General features: G+C 36.5%; 1 protein-coding gene and 1 long non-coding RNA gene across 2 annotated transcripts in view; one reads left to right on the top strand and one right to left on the bottom strand.

The window, feature by feature from the left end:
* RRM2B (ribonucleotide reductase regulatory TP53 inducible subunit M2B) overlaps positions 1-21,533 on the bottom strand; it is a 37,434-nt gene that overhangs the window by 10,402 nt on the left and 5,499 nt on the right. Inside the window, exons 2-6 of the mRNA XM_086695601.1 lie at positions 18,189-18,344; positions 13,490-13,606; positions 12,231-12,364; positions 11,242-11,336; positions 3,985-4,118 (exon numbers count right to left, since the gene is read on the bottom strand). Of these exons, the coding sequence (XP_086551727.1) occupies positions 3,985-4,118; positions 11,242-11,336; positions 12,231-12,364; positions 13,490-13,606; positions 18,189-18,230 (522 nt within the window). The 5' untranslated portion in view covers positions 18,231-18,344. The remainder of the gene's footprint in view (positions 1-3,984; positions 4,119-11,241; positions 11,337-12,230; positions 12,365-13,489; positions 13,607-18,188; positions 18,345-21,533) is intronic.
* The window catches only part of LOC147571937 (uncharacterized), a 65,638-nt gene that overhangs the window by 41,217 nt on the left and 2,888 nt on the right, over positions 1-21,533 (top strand). The window contains exons 3-4 of the long non-coding RNA XR_015246816.1: positions 17,318-17,496; positions 19,241-19,386. This is a non-coding gene — a long non-coding RNA (uncharacterized LOC147571937). The remainder of the gene's footprint in view (positions 1-17,317; positions 17,497-19,240; positions 19,387-21,533) is intronic.

The raw sequence follows: 21,533 nt of genomic DNA, 5'->3' as shown, positions 1-21,533 counted from the left end.
GAAAGAATATCCAGTAGAATCAAGACAGTCTTTTCAGCAAGTGGTGCTGGGAAAATTGGACAACGACATGCAGAAAAATGAACCTGGACCACTTTCTTACACCATACACAAAAATAAACTCAAAATGGATGAAAGACCTCAATGTCAGACAGGAAGCCATCAAAATCCTTGAGGAGACAAAACAAGAACCATTGGGACCTAATCAAAATAAAAATCTTTTTAATGTTTATTTATTTTTGAGACAGAGGGAGACAGAGCGTGAGTGGGGGAGGGGCAGAGAGAGAGGGAGACACAGAATCTAAAACAGGCTCCAGGCTCTGAGCTGTCAGCACAGAGCCTGATGTGGGGCTTGAACCCACTAACCGTGAGATCATGACCTGAGCCAAAGTCGGACGCTTAACTGACTGAGCCACCCAGGCGCCCCTGGTGCCTGGACAAAATCAAAATAAAAAGCTTCTGCACAGCAAAGGAAACAATCAGCAAAACTAAAAGGCAACCGACAGAATGGGAGAAGATATTTGTAAACGACATGTCAGATAAAGGGTTAGGATCCAAAATCTATAAAGAACTTATCAAACTCAACACCCAAAAAACAAATAATCCAGTGAAGAAATGGGCAAAAGACATGAATAGACACTTCTCCAAAGAAGACATCTAGATGGCCAACCGACACATGAAAAAATGCTCAACATCACTCATCATCAGGGAAATACAAATCAAAACCACAAAACCACAAAACCACCTCACACCTGTCAGAATGGCTAACATTAACAACTCAGGCAACAACAGATGTTGGTGAGGATGTGGAGAAAGAGGATCTCTTTTCACTGCTGGTGGGACTGCAAACTGGTACAGCCACTCTGGAAAATAGTATAGAGGTTCCTCAAAAAATTAAAAATAGAGCTACTCTATGAGCCAGCCATTGCACTACTAGGTATTTATCCAAGGGATACAGGTGTGCTGTTTAAAAGGGACACATGCACCCCCATGTTTATAGCAGCACTATCAACAATAGCCAAAGTATGGAAAGAGCCCAAATGTCCATTGATGGGTGAATGGATAAAGAAAATGTGGTATATATCTACAATGGAGTATTACTCGGCAATCAAAAAGAATGAAATCTTGCCACTTGCAACTACGTGGATGGAACTAGAGGGTATTATGCTAAGCGAAATTAGCCAGTCAGACAAAAACAAATATCATATGACCTCACTAATACAAAACAGATGAACATAAGGGAAGGGAAGCAAAAATAATATAAAAACAGGGAGGAGGACAAAACATAAGAGACTCTTAAATGTGGAGAACAGAGGGTTACTGGAGGGGTTGTGGGGGGGGGGGGTGGGCTAAATGGGTAAGGGGCATTAAGGAATCTACTCCTGAAATCATTGTTGCACTATATGCTGACTTGGATGTAAATTTAAAAAATAATAATTATTATAATAAAGATAAATTTTAAAAAATTTAAAAAGCAAAGGACAAACTGGGAATGTATTTACAATAAATATGACAAAATTAATATTTTATATAATATTTATGCATAAACATAACAAATGCAAAAAACAAACACTTATTGAAAGAGCCCCATCAGTCACTGTGCATTGGGAATGTATATCAACAGAAATAGAGGCAAAAGACAAGAATAGATAAAAGGGAAAAAAAAAACAAATAACTAATATCATTATGAAAGAAAGTTCAATCTAAGTAGTAATCAAACAAATGCAAATAAAACCAAAAATAAGAAACCATTACCCCTATCAAATTTGTCAAATATTTAAAACAGGAATCCAAATTTTGGTGAGGTTATGGTAAGAAAAGACACATTCATACATTGCTGGGTAGGGCTTGCTATAAAATTTCTGGGAAGAAATCTGCAAATAAATATGGATAATCTTTAAATGTTTAAGCCTTATAATCTAGTAACTTTATGTATAGGCAATCTAGCGTAGGAAAATCATATGAAATTGGGACAAAGCTCATATACAAAGACATTCATTTTGCATTATAGCAAAAGAACTAAACAAAAAAACCCAGAAATAACCTGAATTCCCAATTATAGAATAGTGAAATAATTGATACATTCCTTCATTAGAATATTATATATCTAACATAACTACTCTTTCTAAAATTCCTTAATTTCATAGAAAAATGCTCACAATATTCTAATAAATCTCAGCTCATAAAAATATGCAAAAAGCAGAGTATTTTAAATCATAAAATTATGATGTTCATATATATCTACATAGATTTAAATGTAGAAAATTGTCTAAAAAGAAATACAATGAAATACTAAACGTGGTTATCTCTGTGTTAAGATTGAGTGATTTTATTCTCTGACGTCTCTATAATCACCACATAAGACATTTATGATAAAAATTATTAGAAATTGAAAGACATGAAATAACAAAAATTATACAAAGCATTTTATGGCACTTAAAGAGTATTTTCACACATACTCGTTCATTTTATTTTAACAAAATCCTATCAAGGTTTATAGTGGAAGAAACTGAGGCTCAGAGAAGTTAACAACTTGACAGTGTCACTTAGAAATAAGCTGTCCTTAGATTCTCTGCCACTCTTATGTGGATCCTGAGAAACTTAACAGAAACCCATGGGGGAGGGGAAGGAAAAAAAAAAGAGGTTAGAGTGGGAGAGAGCCAAAGCATAAGAGACTCTTAAAAACTGAGAACAGGGGCGCCTGGGTGGCGCAGTCGGTTAAGCGTCCGACTTCAGCCAGGTCACGATCTCGCGGTCCGTGAGTTCGAGCCCCGCGTCAGGCTCTGGGCTGATGGCTCGGAGCCTGGAGCCTGTTTCCGATTCTGTGTCTCCCTCTCTCTCTGCCCCTCCCCCGTTCATGCTCTGTCTCTCTCTGTCCCAAAAATAAATAAAAAACGTTGAAAAAAAAAATTAAAAACAAAACAAAACTGAGAACAAACTGAGGGTTGATGGGGGGTGGGAGGGAGTGGAGGGTGGGTGATGGGTATTGAGGAGGGCACCTTTTGGGATGAGCACTGGGTGTTGTATGGAAACCAATTTGACAATAAATTTCATATACTGAAAAAGAAAAGAAAAGAAATAAGCTGAGGGGCCAGGATTAGTGCAGTCAATAAATATGAACTGAAGGCTGTGATGGGCTAAATCTTGAGAACAGAAAGACAAATAAGACAAGGTGTTGCACACAGGGAGCCTAGAGTCCAACAGAGGAGAGAGGAATAAAGTACAGAATATGTACGGACTCTAATATAGGGACAGGTACCAGTTTCAAAGGGATACATAAAGGAAAGAGTGGTCCATTCTACCTAATTGAGTCAGGAAAGTTTTGAGTTGTCACCTGTAAGAAGGTAATCAACAGATGGAAAAGTTGGTAGGAAGATGGAAAGGGCAGTGCAGGCAGATGGAGACAAGATTTAGTTACTGGTTGGATGTGGCTAAGAAAGAAAGAATGCAATCTAAAATGACTCCCAGAATTCAAATTTGGATGACTGGATAGAAGGTAGTATCATTCAATGATACAGGGAAAACCGAAGAATGAATCTGGGGGAAAAAGGATGCATTTTATTTCTGAAATATTAGGTTTGAGATATCTGTGGAGTCTTTCAGGACAAACTATCTAACACGCACTTGAACATATGGGTTTGGAGCTCAAAAAAAGAATGTCTGCGCTAAAGTTGGGGTTGTTATGAGCATCTAAATGGTAGCTGATTCCATGGAAACAGAGAAGATCAGCCAGGAGGTCATGTACAGTGAAGGAGAGAGGCCAAGGTGGGAACCTAGGATTTAATGATATTTAAGGATGAGCAGGGAAGACTGAGGAGGAACAAGAGGCAGAAGAAAAACACAATGTCTTAAAAACCAAGTAAGAAATTACTTCCTATTTTCTTTTAATTACCAGGATATGTGTCATTATAAGCATTTTCCAGGGGAAAGAAAAATAAACACCAAAAATGAATACAAATATAACTAGAAGAATACTTCCTTCCTTACTTCATCTCTGCTGATGAGTTCATTGGAAAAAGTGAGTCCAGGCATAAGACCTCTTTTCTTCAGCCAGAATATAGCAGCAAAAGATCCCGAGAAGAAAATCCCTTCTACAGCTGCAAAAGCCACCACTCTTTCCCCTGGAGACAGAAAATAGTTTTCTTTTCTGAAATATCATATACTGCAGACATTTTCAAGCTTACACATATAAAACACACATATTTTTACATATATATTTATACCAATATCACAACTATTTTGCCAAGAAACAAAACCAACAAATTAGTGCCATAGTCAAGCGTGTTCAGAGGAGGAAACCCACCACCTCTATCTACTACTGCAGAAAAACACGTAGGTGTGTCGACTTCAAATCGTATGTCAGACACTGCACTCCTGTGGGTCTTGGTATCTGGACAAAGGAGATCTTTCCCTACTCTTTTTTTGAGGGAATTTATCTGTGCGCCACAAGTTCCTATGAGTGTAGTATGTACATATAAATGTGTGCATGTATTGGAAATACAGAGTAGAAGAGAAGATCTTATGACAAATGTCTCCCTCTTGACGATGGAGGGAGGGGACGTTGCTGAGGTTTTTATTTTTAGAAACCTAAGATACGTTATAGATTAGCAGTGAACATTCCAAAAAACATTGCCATGCATCTACAATTAAAAAAAAAAAAACAGATACATCCAGCTAAAGATAATAAATATGTCTATTGGATAAAATATCCCATCGTATAAGCAAAAATACTATCTTCTGCTAAATACATAAGGCCCAATTTTCAAAGGTTACTCAATATTAGGCAAGGACTTTGCAGAAGCCCATCTCCTAAAAGGTCTATAATGGAACCATCTCTGTAACACTATCCCTAGGGACCGATTATAAGTCTGACCCCAGCAAATGTCACCACACTTCATATGCTCAGGAGAAATATTTATAGACATGTCTGTCTAGGGAGAAATGTTTGGTCTATAGGACTGTGAGATAAAGGCAGGGCAGCTGAGTGCTTGAACCAACCACAGACCTGTTTCAACAATGACATCATAGCTTGTATCCCAGTACTGTCACAGGACCAAACACAGAGAGTGCGCTTAATAAACGTGTTCTGAACTGAATCAATGGAAGCTATATAAGCACTATTACCATTCATTCTATGAAAACTGCTAAAATCTGATCCAGAATATTTATAACTGCCAGAGCAAATGTAATTGTAATATTTAATTTCCAAAAAGAAAGAGAACTTTTAATATTTCTGGCAGTCTCTAAATAGTGCTCTGGTTTGTCCTTGTTCTTTTCCCTGATTATCTTAAATAAATCAAATCAGATCAATTTTATCAAATAATTGTCTATTAGTAGCCCCAAACATCAGAAAAACTTTTAGAGTATTTTACTTATACAGACACAATTTTAAAAGTCACTTTGAAAAAAAAAAAAAAGAAATGTAAATTAAATAAGTACTTATTGAGTATATACTGTTTAGAAGGAATTATCAAGAGAAGAATCTTTAGTGTACTATATACTAAATATTAAATGTAATAATAATCACTGTGGTCTGCTGACTCTTGAAAACAAAAATAGCTCTTTAGACCAGCTACATTTTTTAAGATGAAGATCTGTCTTTAGTTTAACATACAGATTTCTATATTTTTATCTTGCTATTAGTAAGATAATGGATAGTTACAGCTGATGCATGTTTCATTGTCATTAAGGCAATGTCATATGGACATTTAACTGTAAGAGAACTAGACTATAACACAAACATTATGAATAAGAGGAAATCTTTAACTATTCCGTGTATTCATGTGAATACTAAAGAATGAAAATCATGACAGAAATAGTTACAGAAGGCTACTTCTCTTAAAGGATTAAGAGAAGTAAACTTCACAAATTTAGACAGATGTAAATTAAAAGAAGATTTCCAAAATATTTATTCTAAAAGCTATAACGAATATGAAGGCTTCATGATTTGTTTTAAAGATGGGAAAGTAAGGGGGTGCCTGGGTGGCGCAGTCGGTTAAGCGTCCGACTTCAGCCAGGTCACGATCTCGCGGTCCGTGAGTCCGAGCCCCGCGTCAGGCTCTGGGCTGATGGCTCAGAGCCTGGAGCCTGTTTCCGATTCTGTGTCTCCCTCTCTCTCTGCCCCTCCCCCGTTCGTGCTCTGTCTCTCTCTGTCCCAAAAATAAATAAAAACGTTGAAAAAAAAAATGAAAAAAAAAAAAAAAAAAGATGGGAAAGTAGGATATATATTTTTTTTCTTTAGGAGGTAACTTTATTTCTGCCATATTCCCTTTAACTTTGTCTTTCAACAATTTCACTCAGAGTGTATAGTTCTTTATTATGTATGTCCTACATAATGAATGACATACAAATTTCCCTCCTCCTTCATTTCAGGAAATTCAGTTTTTCATTATACCTTTTTTTCTCTGAGTTGGCGCAAAGCTTATTCTTTAAAATGATACTCTCAATCTTTTGTTCTCAGGATTTTCTCTAAAATATGTGGAATTATAGATTTTGTTTTGAAAATCCATGTATAATTTTTGACTCCCCAAAACTTAGCTACTAATAGCTCATTGTTGAATGGAAACCTTACAGATACTAATCAATCAACACATATTTTGTGTTATATGTATTATATACTGTATTCTCACAATAAAGCTGAAGAAAATTTTATTAAGAAAATAAGGAGGGGCGCCTGGGTGGCGCAGTCGGTTGAGCGTCCGACTTCAGCCAGGTCACGATCTCGCGGTCCGTGAGTTCGAGCCCCGCGTCAGGCTCTGGGCTGATGGCTCAGAGCCTGGAGCCTGTTTCCGATTCTGTGTCTCCCTCTCTCTCTGCCCCTCCCCCGTTCATGCTCTGTCTCTCTCTGTCCCAAAAATAAATAAATGTTGAAAAAAAAAATTAAAAAAAAAAAAAAAAGAAAATAAGGAAGAAAAAATACATTTACATATACTGTATTTATTGAAAAAAATCTGTGTATAGTGGACCCACCTAAGTCAAACCCATGTTGTTCAAGGGTCAACTGAAATGTTGTTCATGGGAAATGATTCTTTTTTTTCCAAAAGTTTATACATTAGCCTATTTGCTTTTCTGATTATAGACATTTGCCCAATAGACCCTCTTTTCTTTTAAACTTTGACTCCTTTTACCCATTTCTCCTGCCCCCTAGCCCCTACTTCTTACAACCACCAATCTGTTGTATCTATGAGCTTGGATTTTAGTTTTTAGTTTTTTTGTTCTTAGTTTCCACATATAAGAGAGATCATGTGGTATTTGTTTTTCTCTGTCTGATTTGTTTCACTTACAATGCCTTCAAGGTCCATCCATGTTGTTGCAAATGGTGAAATTTCATTGGTTTTTTTATGGCTAAATTCTGTGCCATTATTATTCATATATATATATATATATATATATATATATAATAACATATATATTATTCACACCACATTTTCTTTATCCATTTATACATTGATGGGCACTTAGGTTGTTTCTACATCTTGGCTATTATAAATAATGCTGCAATGAACATGGGGATGCAGATTTTTTTTTGAGTTAGTGTTTTAACTTTTTTCAGATAAATACCCAGAAGAGGAATTGAATCACTGGATCATATAGTAGTTCTATTTTTCAGTTTTTGAGGAACCTCCATACCGGTTTCCCCAGTGGCTGAACAAATATACATTCCCAGCAATAGTGTACAAGGGCTCCCTTTTGTCCACATCCTCACCAACACTTATCTCTTATCTTTTGATAATAAGCATTCTAGCAGGTGTGAGGTGATACCATTGTGGTTTTGATTTACATATCTCTGATGATTAATGATGTTCAGCATCTTTTCATGTGTCTGTTGACCATCTGTATTTTTGGGGAAAATGTCTATTCAGATCTTCTCCTTATTTTTAATTTTTTTTTTTTTTTTTTTTTGCTATTGAGTTATCTAAGTTCTTTATATAGTTTGGATATTGGCCCCTTATCAGATATATGATTTGCAAATATTTTCTCTCATTCAGTATGTTACTTTTTCATTTTGTTGATGGTTTCTTTTGTTGTGCAGAAGCTTTTTAGTTTGCTGTAATCCCACTTGTTTATTTTTGCTTTTGTTGCCCTTGCTTTTGGCGTCAGATTCAAAATATCATCACCAAAACCTATGTCAAGGAGTTTACCACCTATGTTTTCTTTTGGGAGTTTTATGGCTTGGGGTCATACATTCACATCTTTAATCTATTTAATTTTTGTATATGGTGTAAAATAGTGATTCAGTTTATTCTTTTGCTTGTAGTTGTCCACTTTTCTCAATACCATCTTTTGAGGAGACTATCTTTTCCCAATTGTATATTCTTGGCTCCTTTGTCATCAATTAATTGGCCATATATGCATGGGTTTATTTCTGGGCTCTCTCTTCTGTTCCATTGATCTATGTGTCTGTTTTTTTATACTGTTTTGATTACTATAGCTTTGTAAAATAGTTTAAAATCAGGGTGTATGATGCCTCCAGCTTTGTTCTTTCTCAAGATTGCTTGGCTATTTGGGATTTTCTTTGTGGTTCCACATAAATTTCAGAATTGTTTATTCTGTTTCTTTGAAAATGCCATTGGAATTTTGATAGGGATTGCACAGAATCTATAGATTGCTTTGGGTATTATGAACATTTTAGCAATATTGATTCTTCCAATCTCTGAGCATGGAATATTTTTCCATTTATTTGTGTCTTCATTTCTTTCATCAATAGCTTATAGTTTCCAATATCCAAGTCTTCATCTCCTTTGTTAAATTTATTCCTAGGTATTCTATTCTTGTTGATGCAATTATATATGGGATTGTTTAATTTCTTTTTCTGATAGTTCATTATTATTGTATAGAAACACAATAGACTTCTGTATATGAATTTTATATCCTGCAACTTCACTGAATCTTTTTATTAGTTCTAATAGTTTTTTGTTTGTTTGTTTGATGGAGCCTTTGGGGTTTTCTATGTATAATATCATGTCATCTGCAAACAGTGAGTTTTACTTCTTCCTTTCCAATTTGGATGCCTTTTTTTTTTTTCTTGCCTAATTGCTCCAACTAGGACTTCCAATACTTTGTGGAATAAAAGTGGTGAGAGTAGGCATCCTTGTCTTGTTCCTGAATTTATCATAAATGGACATTGAATTTTGTCAGGTGCTTTTTCTGCATCTGCACTATAGGTTTGCCTTGGGGCAAGCAATATGGAGAATTTCACTGGAGCCCTCATGTTGCTACATGGTGGCTGCCGCCCTCCTCTATTTTCTCTCTTTCTAGGTTACTTTCTTTGGTAATCATGAAATATATGCTATCTGAGCCTGTTCATCATTTGCCATTGGTACCTCATGAAATATATGCTATCTGAGCCTGTTCATCATTTGCCATTGGTACCTATCCATACGAATATTTTTGATGCATACTGAACACCTTGACGTTTTCCTCCTTTTTCAAAAATGTGTATTTATTTTGAGAGAGAGCAAGAAAGTGAACGGTGGAGAGAGAGAATCCCAAGCAGGTCCTGTGCTGTCAGTGCAGAGCCAGATGCAGGGCTGGATCTCACAACCACGTTATCATGACATGAGCCGAAATCAAGAGTAGGACGCTTAACCGACTGAGCCATCCAGGGGCCCCTCCTCCTTTTTTTCTTTAAAGCTGGTATTTCTTAAACCACTCATGAGAGAATCAGCTTGATATAAAATGCAGATTCCCCAGTCCTACCTGGGCCTCCTAAATCACTCTCTGGTGAGGACCAGGATTCTGCAGGGTTTTTCTACAAACTCTTGGGTGATTTTTTATGCCCATTGAGAACCATCACTTTTCTCATTCTTGAAATGAACTGAAGGCAATGCAGACATCTGTTTCTTCCCTGATATGAAACAGGCTTGCCCCATACCCTTCTCTACATTGCTGGTTCTCAACATGTGGTCCAGAGGTTCCCTGGAAATCCACATACTGAGGAGGTCTGGGGTCAAAACTATTTTCATAACAATGCTAAGGTACTATTTATTTTTTACTACCATTCTCTCATGAGCATACATTGGTGTTCATCCACAATAATCTAAGAAGCCTGGTAAAGTAGTGCTCCCTTTTCTAACTACCCATCTGAATAAGATTAGATTTTCTTCATAACTATACAATAAACTACAAAAATATTCTACAACAAATTGAATGTAGCAGCAGATATAATCCAGTTGTCTTCTATTAAATCAGACATTTAAAAGGTTGCAAAATTTTGGGGGGTATGAAATAGTGTTTTTTCATAAATATGTGCTATTTATACTAAAATATAATGAGGTATTACTGTTATTTTATTTATAATAAAATATAATGGGTTATTATTGCTATTTTAAAATGATTTAATAACCCAAATTTGAATGATGTAAGTTTGTTTTAATTTCTAATATGGAAATATCAACAAACCACACAAATAGATGAGTCCTCAATATTTTTTAAAAGCATAGGGGCGCCTGGGTGGCTCAGTCGGTTAAGCGTCCAACTTCGGCTCTCACGGTCCGGAGTTCGAGCCCCGCGTCGGGCTCTGTGATGACCGCTCAGAGGCTGGAGCCTGTTTCAGATTCTGTGTCTCCCTCTCTCTCTGACCCTCCCCTGTTCATGCTCTGTCTCTCCCTATCTCAAAAATAAATAAACGTTAAAAAAAAAATTAAAAAAATATATATATTTTTTAAAAGCATAAAGAAATCCTGAGACCAAAAATTTTGAGACTTGCTTCCCTATATAATGAATACAACCAGAAAGTAAAGACCACCAATTATTAAATAGATGAGAATGAGAAAGGTACTTAGAGATATTCAAATAAAGTATCTGAATATTTTAATTAATTTTAATAAATATTTATTGAGCAACTACTATGTATAGTTTTTCAGAAACTACACACTTGTTCCCTGAAAAAAATGTGAGTTTGACTTGCTTTAAATTTCTAAAATCAACATTCATGAAAGCAGAGACAAACTGTGCTTGCTATAATATTCTTATTAGATTCTACGTGACTTTTATATACCTGTAATTATGTACTAGTGTCTTAACCTTTCAACTTACAACTTATTAAACAAAATAGATAACAGCTTTAGATTATTTTATCACTGGTTCCTAAGAATTAGGAATGATTCCATGAAAGGTGCATATGGTGACATTTGTATTCCTTTTCCATTCTGTGACTTTGATTAGTACCTGATAGTCACACCACATAGAAAGTGTTATATCAACTGAGCCAAATTTGATGATTTTTAAATTAAAGCTACTTACCAAAAGTAGATTTTCTATCTGCTATCCATCGTAGGGCCCAATCTGCTTTTTTCTTAACATATGGCATTGTTTCAATTGCATTAAATAAAAATTCCCTGTAAAAACAAAAGAATTAAGAAATTTGTTTTTCTTAATCAGAATAATTTTCATAGTTTAATCATCAATAATAATTGCAACTGGGGGCACCTGGGTGGTTCAGTCAGTTGAGCAACCAACTCTTGACTTCAGCTCAGGTCATGATCCCAGGGTCGAGGGATTAAGCCTTAAAATGAAACTAAAATTCAAATTAGTGGTTTGGATCTGTGCTGATACAAAATTGGCTAAAGTCAATATTCAATTTCTAAAAAGATTATGCTAATAAACAATTTTTTAAATATAATACTCAAAGATGAACTGGTTTTCTACCGGCTTTTTTTTTTTTTTTTTAATGTCTACTTATTTTTGAGATAGAGAGTGTCACCAGGGGAGGGGCAGAGAGAGAGGGGGACAGAGGACCCAAAGCAGGCTCTGCACTGACAGCAGCAAGCCAGACATGGAGCTCAAACTCATGAATTGTGAGATCAACTGACTATGCCACCCAGGTGCCCCTATACAAGTTTTTTGTTTTTGTTTTTTTAAACTCAACACATTATTAAACGATAGAAAACATTTGAATAATCTTTCCCTAACATTTAGTTTTGGAGTAAATTCTGCCTTTTTTTTTTTTTTTTTTTTTTTTTTTGAGAGAGGGAGAGAGAGCAAGAGTGCTCATGCAAACAGAGGAGATGGGCAGAAGGAGAGACAGACAGACAGACAGACAGAGAATCCCAAGCAGGCCCTATGCTCAGTGCAGAGCCTGACAGGGGTCTTGATCCCCGGACTCTGAGATCATGATCTGAGCCAAAATCAAGAGTCAGAAGCTCAACCGACTGAGCCACCTGGATGCCCCAGTTCTGCTCTTAACATAAGCAATAGCATAAACCTTTGTAAATAAATCCCAGTGGTAATACCTTTTCTTGGGATCTCTGATGTACGTGTCTATTAGCAAACTGTACATCTCTGAGTGAACATTCTCGATGAGAATTTGAAAGCCATAGAAACAGCGAGCCTCTGGAACCTGAACCTCCTGACTAAAGCGCTCCACCTATGAAAATAAGGGAAACATATATATCCAATTCTGTGGGCTCTCATTAAACATTGCAAATCAGAATCTGGACATCATAATTATCACTTAAAAATTATGTCATGTCACGAACAGGTTAGACAGAACTTATAGATTATTTTAAGCAGTATTGTTTATCTATCAATCCTCCACAATAAATTAGTTGCATAATGTATTTTTTCAAATTATTTTATGCATATATACAAATGATTCAGACCTATATCTTTTATTATCTATTTTGCTCACTTAATACTATGCACAATTTGCCAAAGCATTAAATATTCTAAAATATTTTTTTAATATGAAATTTATTGTCAAATTGGTTTCCATACAACACCCAGTGCTCATCCCAACAGGTGCCCTCCTCAGTGCCCATCACCCACTTTCCCCTCCCTCCCACCCCCCATCAACCCTCAGTTTATTCCCAGTTTTTAAGAGTCTCTTATGGTTTGCCTCCCTCCCTCTCTTTTTTTTCCTTCCCCTCCCCCATGGTCTTCTGTTAAGTTTATCAGGATCCAGTTGCATCATGTATTCTTAAGCAATTAAATGAACTGATCTATTAAGTAGAGATACTCCCTATAGCCAAGTACATCGTAGAACATCAAAAGTAAATACTTTGCTTTGTAAAACTGACCTTAAGTCTTTTTGTTTTCCCCAACAGCTGATAGATTGAACAAAACCCCTTCTAATTCATGATGAAAGTTTGTATCTTTCTAATTCTCTTTAACAAGAAAGCATGCCTCCTGGCCAACCAGAATACAAGTTTAAACAAGGGGAACCAGAATGTAGAGCTCAATTACACAGTTCTAGAAAGGTTATTAAGGTGCAGGCTCTCTATTAAGGTTACTATCTAAGGGTAAAAATCAAACTCATGTCTATGCATTGTAAGTAGTTTTGATTGGCACAATATGCTTGATTTCATGATATTTTGCTGGTCAAATGGGAGAAATGTATCCTTTTCTCTGACACTTCATCAGAAAAACATTTCTGAGAGTTAAGCTACATCTACTTAATTTCCTAGACATTATTTTTCAGGTTCAGACTGTTTTACCACCATTATCATGATTTAGCTTCTGAATGGAAACAGAAATAAAACAAAAACCTTACCAAATTTTCATTCACAATGCCATCACTGGCTGCAAAAAAGGCTAATATGTGAGAGATAAAATACTTCTCATCAGATTTAAGCTTGTTCCAGTGAGGGAGATCCTTTGATAAGTCAACCTGGAAATAAAAAGATTTTCAAGAATTTTAACTTGGTGTTTAATTCTTCTCAAAGTGTTTAGAAAACTAACTTTCATCTCAAAGTTCAGGAGAGACATCTCAGTAGCAATAAAACTTGAAACAGGAAAAAAATGTTAACATAACTGCTATTGACTGAATGTTTGTGTTCCCCCACCAAATTCATATATTTGAAACTAATGCCCAATGTGATGGTATTTGGAGGTGAAGTCTTGGGTGGTGGTTAGGTCATGAGTGGGGAGCTCTCATGAATGGGATTAGTGCCCTTATAAAAAAACTCCCCAGAGAGCTTCTGCACCTCCTCTGCTATGTGAAACACAGAAAGTAAACAGTTATCTATGAACCAGGGACTGAGACCTCACCAGGTACCAAATCTTCCAGAGACTTGATCTTGGAATTCCCAGCCTCCAGAACTGTGAGAAACAAAATTCTGTTGTTTGTAAGCCATCCAGTCTAATGTATTATTATAGCCACCCAAACCGACGAGACTATTACAAAGGAACACAATAAAAGCATTATGAAGGACTCTATATTCTGACTTAGAAACTGGCCAGGATATTCTTTCAAAGTATTAAAATTAGCATAACTATCGTCACCACAAAAAAGAAATGGTAATTATTGCACAGGATGCAGGTGTTAGCTAATATATTTTGCAATATATGTGTATCAAATCAGTATGTTGTACACCTTAAACTTACACAATATTTTAGGTAAATTATATCTCAATAAATCTAGGGAGAAAAACAATCTAGTGGCTCTAGAAAAAATGAAGGAAGGGCCAAAGGGGGGGAAGAGATTAAAAACTGATCAAGAAGGAACTGAGGCAGGGACATCTGGGTGGCTCAGTTGGTTAAGCGTCCAACTTCAGCTCAGGTCATGATCTCGCGGTTCATGAGTTTGAGCCCCATGATGGGCTCTGTGCTGGCAGCTCAGAGCCTGGAGCCTGCTTCAGATTCTGTCTCCTTTTCTCTTTCCCCTTCCCCTGCTTGCTCTCTGTCTCTCTCTCGAAAATAAACAAACATTGAAAAATTAAAAAAAAAAAAAAAAAAGGAACTGAGGCAGAATAAACTAATGACTTTCAGCTGCCATTGCTTTAACATGGTATATAATACTTACTGTAGTGTTAGATTAACTACCTCGTAAGCAATAGTAGCTGCTACTTTACGGGCAGCTAATCTACTTTTATACCCAGAAAGTAATGCCAGGCATGTAACCACCCAGGTTTTAAAGTTATTTACAGGTATGGCTTCCTCTGGGAATAGAAATATTTCTGAAAATGCTTATTAGAACTAGTCCTTGCAGTTAATAGAGGAAGGTACTCTAGAGTTTGATGGACTCTATAATTTAAAATAGGATTTAAATGTACCTTGTAGATATTATTTTGTCTTAGGAAGATCTCTGAAGTATTTTTCACAATAACTTCATAAACATTTGAAATATATAACTGTCCTTTGTCCTCCTTTTATTTATTCTTACGAAGCCCTAATCTCTTTCACCATTCCAAAAAGGATTAATGCTTCATTATTTGTGTTCTTTTTTGAAATCCTTTTTCCTGTTACTTTATTCTTTAAATGTTTACTTAGCACCTACAATATGCCAGACACTGTAAAAAGTGTTAGAGATACAATGCTGTTGTGTGTGTGGCGGGGGGGGGGGGGGGGGGGGGGATATGTTGTATATATCTTTTAAAACATGCAAGCTAATAACCAGATCCTATTCTCTTAAGAGCTCAACTCAGGATTAACTTAAGGGTACCTTCTTAGTTTTTGTGTATTCTACTCCTGATATTAAATTTTAATACTATAATATGCTCACTCTTAAACATTAAACTTACCCCTTCAAACACTCAACTTCAAATAGTCTTATAAGTTTCACTTATTCTCAATTTCACTATCTAAATACTGATCCTAAACTACTCATTATTAGAACTGCCTGGTAGCTTTAAAAGAAAAACCCAAACCCTAAACCTTTTACTTCTAAATCAAGATTTCTGATGATCAGACATATTTAAGAATAATCCTAAACTACAGATAACACAATGACTAAATTGGAACTAACATAATATGTTTGAAGGAAAAATATGTGGAACTAAATGTGTCTTACTTCCTTTTAAGAAGGGTATTTAGGGGCACCTGGGTGGCTCAGTCAGTTAAGTGTCTGACTTCAACCCAGGTCATGATCTTACAATTCATGAGTTCGAGCCCCACGTCAAGCTCTGTGCTGACAGCTCAGAGCCTGGAGCCTGTTTCAGATTCTGTGTCTCCTTCTGTCTCTGCCCCTGCCCCACTCATGCTCTCGCTCGCTCGCTCTCTCTCTCTCTCTCTCTCTCAAAAATGAAAATAAACTTTAAAAAAATTTTTAATGGGTATTTAAATCTTCCTATAAACCTCCTATAAAATATGTACCAACCTATGTATTTTAATTTTTTAAATTAGTATTTCTTGGGGCGCCTGGGTGGCTCAGTCGGTTAAGCGGCCGACTTCGGCTCAGGTCATGATCTCACGGTCCGTGGGTTAGAGCCCCACGTCGGGCTCTGTGCTGACAGCTCAGAGCCTGGAGCCTGTTTCAGATTCTGTGTCTCCCTCTCTCTGACCCTCCCCCGTTCATGCTCTCTCTCTGTCTCAAAAATAAATAAATGTTAAAAAAAATTTTTTTTAAATTAGTATTTCTTAGTCATAATACAACATGTATTATATTCGCTAAAAGATGCAAGTAATTTTCAAATGAATTCTGAGAAACCCAAGTATCACAAGTAGCTTTTTAACATGACGAGTGAAAAAGCCACCTGTGTACTCCATTTGTTCAGTTAACCATATCAAACAAAACACCTCCTAAAAATGACAGTTAGAAACAATCAGACGTGCCAAGCAGTGTGACCCAATTAGAAAATACCAGGGTTTTATTTTGTTTCAGATTTTTGCTCTGTATGTTAATTATAATATAACAAAGATGTTAACAATATAACACAGATGGATAAGTGGGTAAAATTAGTGTAATAGAAACTTCAACAATTCATGCCTTCTGATTTTCCAATGAGGACTGTGAGAAGTTAACCAATGTTCCCGGTTCCACAGCTAGTAAGTGGTAGAGTCAGGATTGGTACCTAAGCAGTTTGGCTCCAGAGCCTGTTTTCTTTCTTTTCTTTTCTTTTCTTTTCTTTCTTTCTTTCTTTCTTTCTTTCTTTCTTTCTTTCTTTCTTTCTTTCTTTCTTTTTTTGAGAGAGAGAGAGAGAGAGAGAAGTGAGTGAAGGGCAAAGAGAGAATCCATGGGGGCCAGAGAGAGAGAGAGGGAAAGAGGGAAGAAGGACCCACCCAAAGCGGGGCTCAAGCTCACTGGATGCGGGACTCAAACCCACAAACCATGAGATCATGACCTGAGCTGAAGTCAGACGTTTAACCAACTGAGCCATCTGGGCGCCCCCAGGGCCTCGATTCTTAACAGTGCATGTTTACATGTGTGAAATCAATCTTCTGAAAAATAGACAAATGGATATATTTAGATAGATTTGGATCTATTTATATAGATAAATACACACGTACACACAGAGCAAGTGTGCAAGTATCATCCATTATATTCAGAGAGGAACATAATGACTATTTGTGTGTTCAAACTATGGAGCAACCATTTACATGACCACCTGTCCTTACCAAACCAGCAAGGAATCTAATTTATTGTTTTCAACTCTTTTTCAAGACGGAAAATGCCCCTAACATACAGCATTCTACAGCCACCCTGTCTGTTGGAGCAGCAGCGCCAGGTTTGATGTGGCTGAAGGCGGGGCCAGACTGGGAGGAGCTCCAGCTGACAGCTCAGAAGGGAGAGCACTGCCTTAGTGGTCAGATTCCCTGGCACAGCTCTTTCTGCACAATCAGGTAAGTCTCTCAATGGAAAGCAGGGTCTCTAAGGCTTTCACCGCCATTTTTTGGCTGTGGTGAATTTTTTTTATTCTGCTGACCATAAATAAAGACTAGTTTTATTTGGTCATAGCAAATCAAAAGTCTCTTTAAAAATAGAAAATGTTTAGGGCACCTGGGTGGCTTAGTCCGTTAAGCGTCTGACTCTTGATTTTGCCTCCTGTCATGATCCCAGGGTCGTGGGATAGAGCCTCAGGTTGGGCTCTGTGCTGGGCGTGGAGCCTGCTTAAAATTTTCTCTCTCTCTCTCTCTCTTTCTCTCTCTCTCTGTGTGTGTGTGTGTGTGTGTGTGTGTGTGTGTGTGTGTCTTTCTCCTCTCCCACCCCCTCCCCCCCTGATGTTCTCTCTCAAATAAAAATAAAATAATTAATTAAAAAAATATAAAATGTTCTAAAATATATTGAAAGTAAAAGCCTGGGAGACTGAGGCCACTTTTGCAGCAGGAAACATGTTTACAGGCATAGACGGCAGTCTAAACATAAAACATTGGAGAACCCTGTTATTTAGTTTCAGCAATTTCAAACATTATCTTAAACAACTGATCTTATCCAACATATCTTACAATATAAGTTAACATTTTTCAACGTCCTATGACAGAAGATATGAACACTGCACTAGAATATGACTGCTGTCAAAGGTAATGCCACTTACCTCTTCTGCTGTCCAGAAGGATGCCTGTGCCTTTTTATACATTTTCCAAATGTCAGGGTACTGGATTGGAAAGATGACAAATCGGCGAGAACTCTTTCGTAGGAGTGGCTCTTCATTTGACTTCACTTCATTTTCATTGGAATCTGAAGACAACCTCTTTGGAAAATAAAATACACACACACATTCTGTGTAGACATTACCTCTTTATACATATCTAAACACCAATTTGGGGGAATTAAATAGACAGCACAGGTTGAGGAGTCCGTCTGCCTGGGCTGAATCCTTGCTGTTATCTGGTACCTGGTTAATAGTGTTTGGTTAGTTATGTGACCATCGAAAGTTGCTTAACTTCTCTGAGCCTTGGTTTTTTCCTTATCAGTAAAATAACACTTAACTCGCAGGTTAATCTTAATGGTTAAAAGTGCTTTAAACCAACCCTGGTGCATAAGGAGCACTCAGCAAAATTGTCATTATTGCTACTTTAAGGATAAGCACAAAACTAGATCCCTAAGTGTCATGGTGGGCAAATCTCTAAGTCTGTGCACAAAATGTCCCTTCAGTGCCTTTCTCAGAGATAGGATGCTGGCATGAATAGGCTACTATTATAAGCTACTTTCTTATTTTAATGTTTTTTTTTTCCTAATCTGAACTGAAATATTAGGATACTTAACTGAAAACTCCTTACCAACAATTTACCAACCTTTGTTCATCTGAACCTTCCCATTTACCAATTGGTTATTACTATTTGCTTGTTAACGTTACTACAGATGGTCTTACTGTGGGCTGGCTCAAAGCGTTGTAGAATTGAGTGAGAAGCACACACCTATATACATACAACTTGGAAATGATGGCATTCTGAGGGGACAGTGCCTGGTTTTTGTTTTTGTTTGTTTTTGTTTTTTTAACAGTCAGCAAGAGTATCAGAAGAGTTGTGCCTTGCATGAGAATGAATATATAGAAAGTACATACAAATGGGCTAAAAAAATAGATAAATCAAGATTATTGGGATACATTTCTATTCCAGACTCCTAATTCAAACTCTTTTTCTCCAGTGCCAGGCCCATCATGTTCCTTCATCCTTTTCATTGCTTCCACCAACCACAACTCTCCGAAGCAAGTGTACTGTCACAGATGAAACTAAAGCAAAGCAAGATGAGAAAAAGGCTCAAAATTGAAGCCTGAGGCTATCCCAATACAGGTAGGGCTTATACACTGCACACATACTGCCACTATAGTATATATAGACTCATATTTTGTTTTTTTTTTGTTTTTTATGCTCTTATTTTTTAGACTGTCTTATTTCATAACTACTTATTTGAAGGTGTAGGCTTCCCCAGATAAAGCACTTGAGCCCTGGGGAGTAGAAAGCAGTTTTTATTTATTGTGGTGTTCCCAGAGTACTGTGTCAAGCATAACATCAATACACATTAGCTAAGTAAGTGAAGGGGCTGCTAATTTCTCTTTATCCTGTACTCAAATCACTGGATACCTTTAGAATTTAACATAAGACCACAATACATCAGTGAGATACCCTAACAACCACTCAAATCAAGCCTTTTCTGAGTACTCCCACATTTCCTTCCCCCCAGGCCCCTAAAGGGGGGATTTGGTCCCCCACATGGCACATAGTTCACTGTAATTTAATTCCTTATTATTCGTCTGTAGTCTCCTCTAGACTAGGCTTCTCGAGAGTAAAAACTAACTTTACTCTTGTGGAATCCCTAGAACCTAGCATAGTACCTGGGATTTAGTTGATATTCATTCCCCAAATATTCAAGCAAATTTTTAAAACGGAAGTCGTTTTTTGTTTGTGTCGCTTTTATATATTTTGTCACTGGGGTACAGGTATATATTTGGAGCTGGAATTCTTTACCTTCAGTGTATTTGCTATGTGAACCATCATAAGCAGTAACCATGTAGCAGCTAAGCACTCTGGCCCTGAAAGTTTTTAAATGCTGATTAACTGATCAATGTCAGAATCTTTGAAAACGGCAGAAGACTAGCACCTTTAAATTGGAATGAAAGTCACTTTTGAACATATATTCTTCCTGTTCTGTTCTGATAATTTGTGAATTGTTAAGAGAAGTAGTTGGATTAGGAAGGCATTATGAAAGAGTTTGCAGTATGAAGAGAGGAGGGTTTAATCAACATAAACCTCTGAATTGGACTAGAAATGACACATTACTTATTTCCATGATCCTTAAAAAAACCCACACACACTTTAATACAATGTCAGGAGGGGCATACATCCCAGAGGTCTAGGTTTTCTAGAATATCCTCTATGGACCTAAGAATTTTACAAGAGAAAGCAATGTGAAAAAAAGTCACGATGGCATGTACTTTCTAAATCTAGACCTTACCGTATGTGTGGGACAATAGAAGGAGAAGAAACCAGAAAAAAAAAAGCAGAGAACACTTCCCGATGACTTTCTAAATACGTTCTAAAGAACTCTGGGTCCCTCTAATGTCACAAATGCTAGATTAAAATTTCATTATGAAATATTTTTTACTACAATTTTAACAGGTTAAAACACAACAGATGTTCTGTATATACAGAAAGAATGCCACGAATGCATGCACTTGTGTTTCCAGGTTGTCATTTTTCTTTCCTTTTTTGGGCGGGGAGGGGGAGAGACCTCAGATAAAAGTTTCTCTAGCCATCTCTGCTTAACTAAAGAACACATGAGATTAAGAGACGGGCAGTTTAAAAAAACAACAAAAACAAACAAACAGAATCTGTAATCATTTGTATTTGTTTTTCAGGAGTGAACCTAGATTTTTTTCAAAACCAAACAAAAAGGATAAAACAATAGTACAATAATAATAATAAAACAGTAGAAGCCCTTTTATGCAAAGTGATCCAAACTGGCAGTTAGAAATTGGCTAAAGGAAGGAATCATAAGAAAATGATATATGCCTTAAAGTATTTAACTTAAAACATGTAATTTACATTTACTTACTCATTTTCTGCTATAAAGTCAGAGCTTTTTGTTGTTGTCAATTTGGCTCACTGATTGGACTCCCAAGTCTTTCTGACATAAACATGATATAACACATCATTTACACTTTCTAGTTTTAACATACTTAAGGTGGAACACTGAGGGCAGAGTCCTTATCTCTTGTAGGATTCCCTCCCAATCTTTTTATACTTGTCTTGCTTACATCTCTTCTACAGAATTTGTTTTTAATGAGTCATCTTCACTGAGTTCTCCATAGCTTCCAATTTAAGTTTTCACAGAAACAACTTCCTTCTCATTCTCATAGTTTACACATTTAATTAAATTATAATAATTACAATGCAAATGCAATAGGTATTATAAATGAGATTGGAAACAAGACAACTGA

The sequence above is a fragment of the Puma concolor genome, chromosome F2, assembly GCF_028749965.1.
Source record: "Puma concolor isolate L17-30 chromosome F2, mPumCon1.1.hap2, whole genome shotgun sequence".
Classification (NCBI taxonomy): Eukaryota; Metazoa; Chordata; class Mammalia; order Carnivora; family Felidae; genus Puma; species Puma concolor.
Note: the sequence above shows the minus strand (reverse complement) of the source record. Positions and strands in the feature narration are given on the sequence as shown.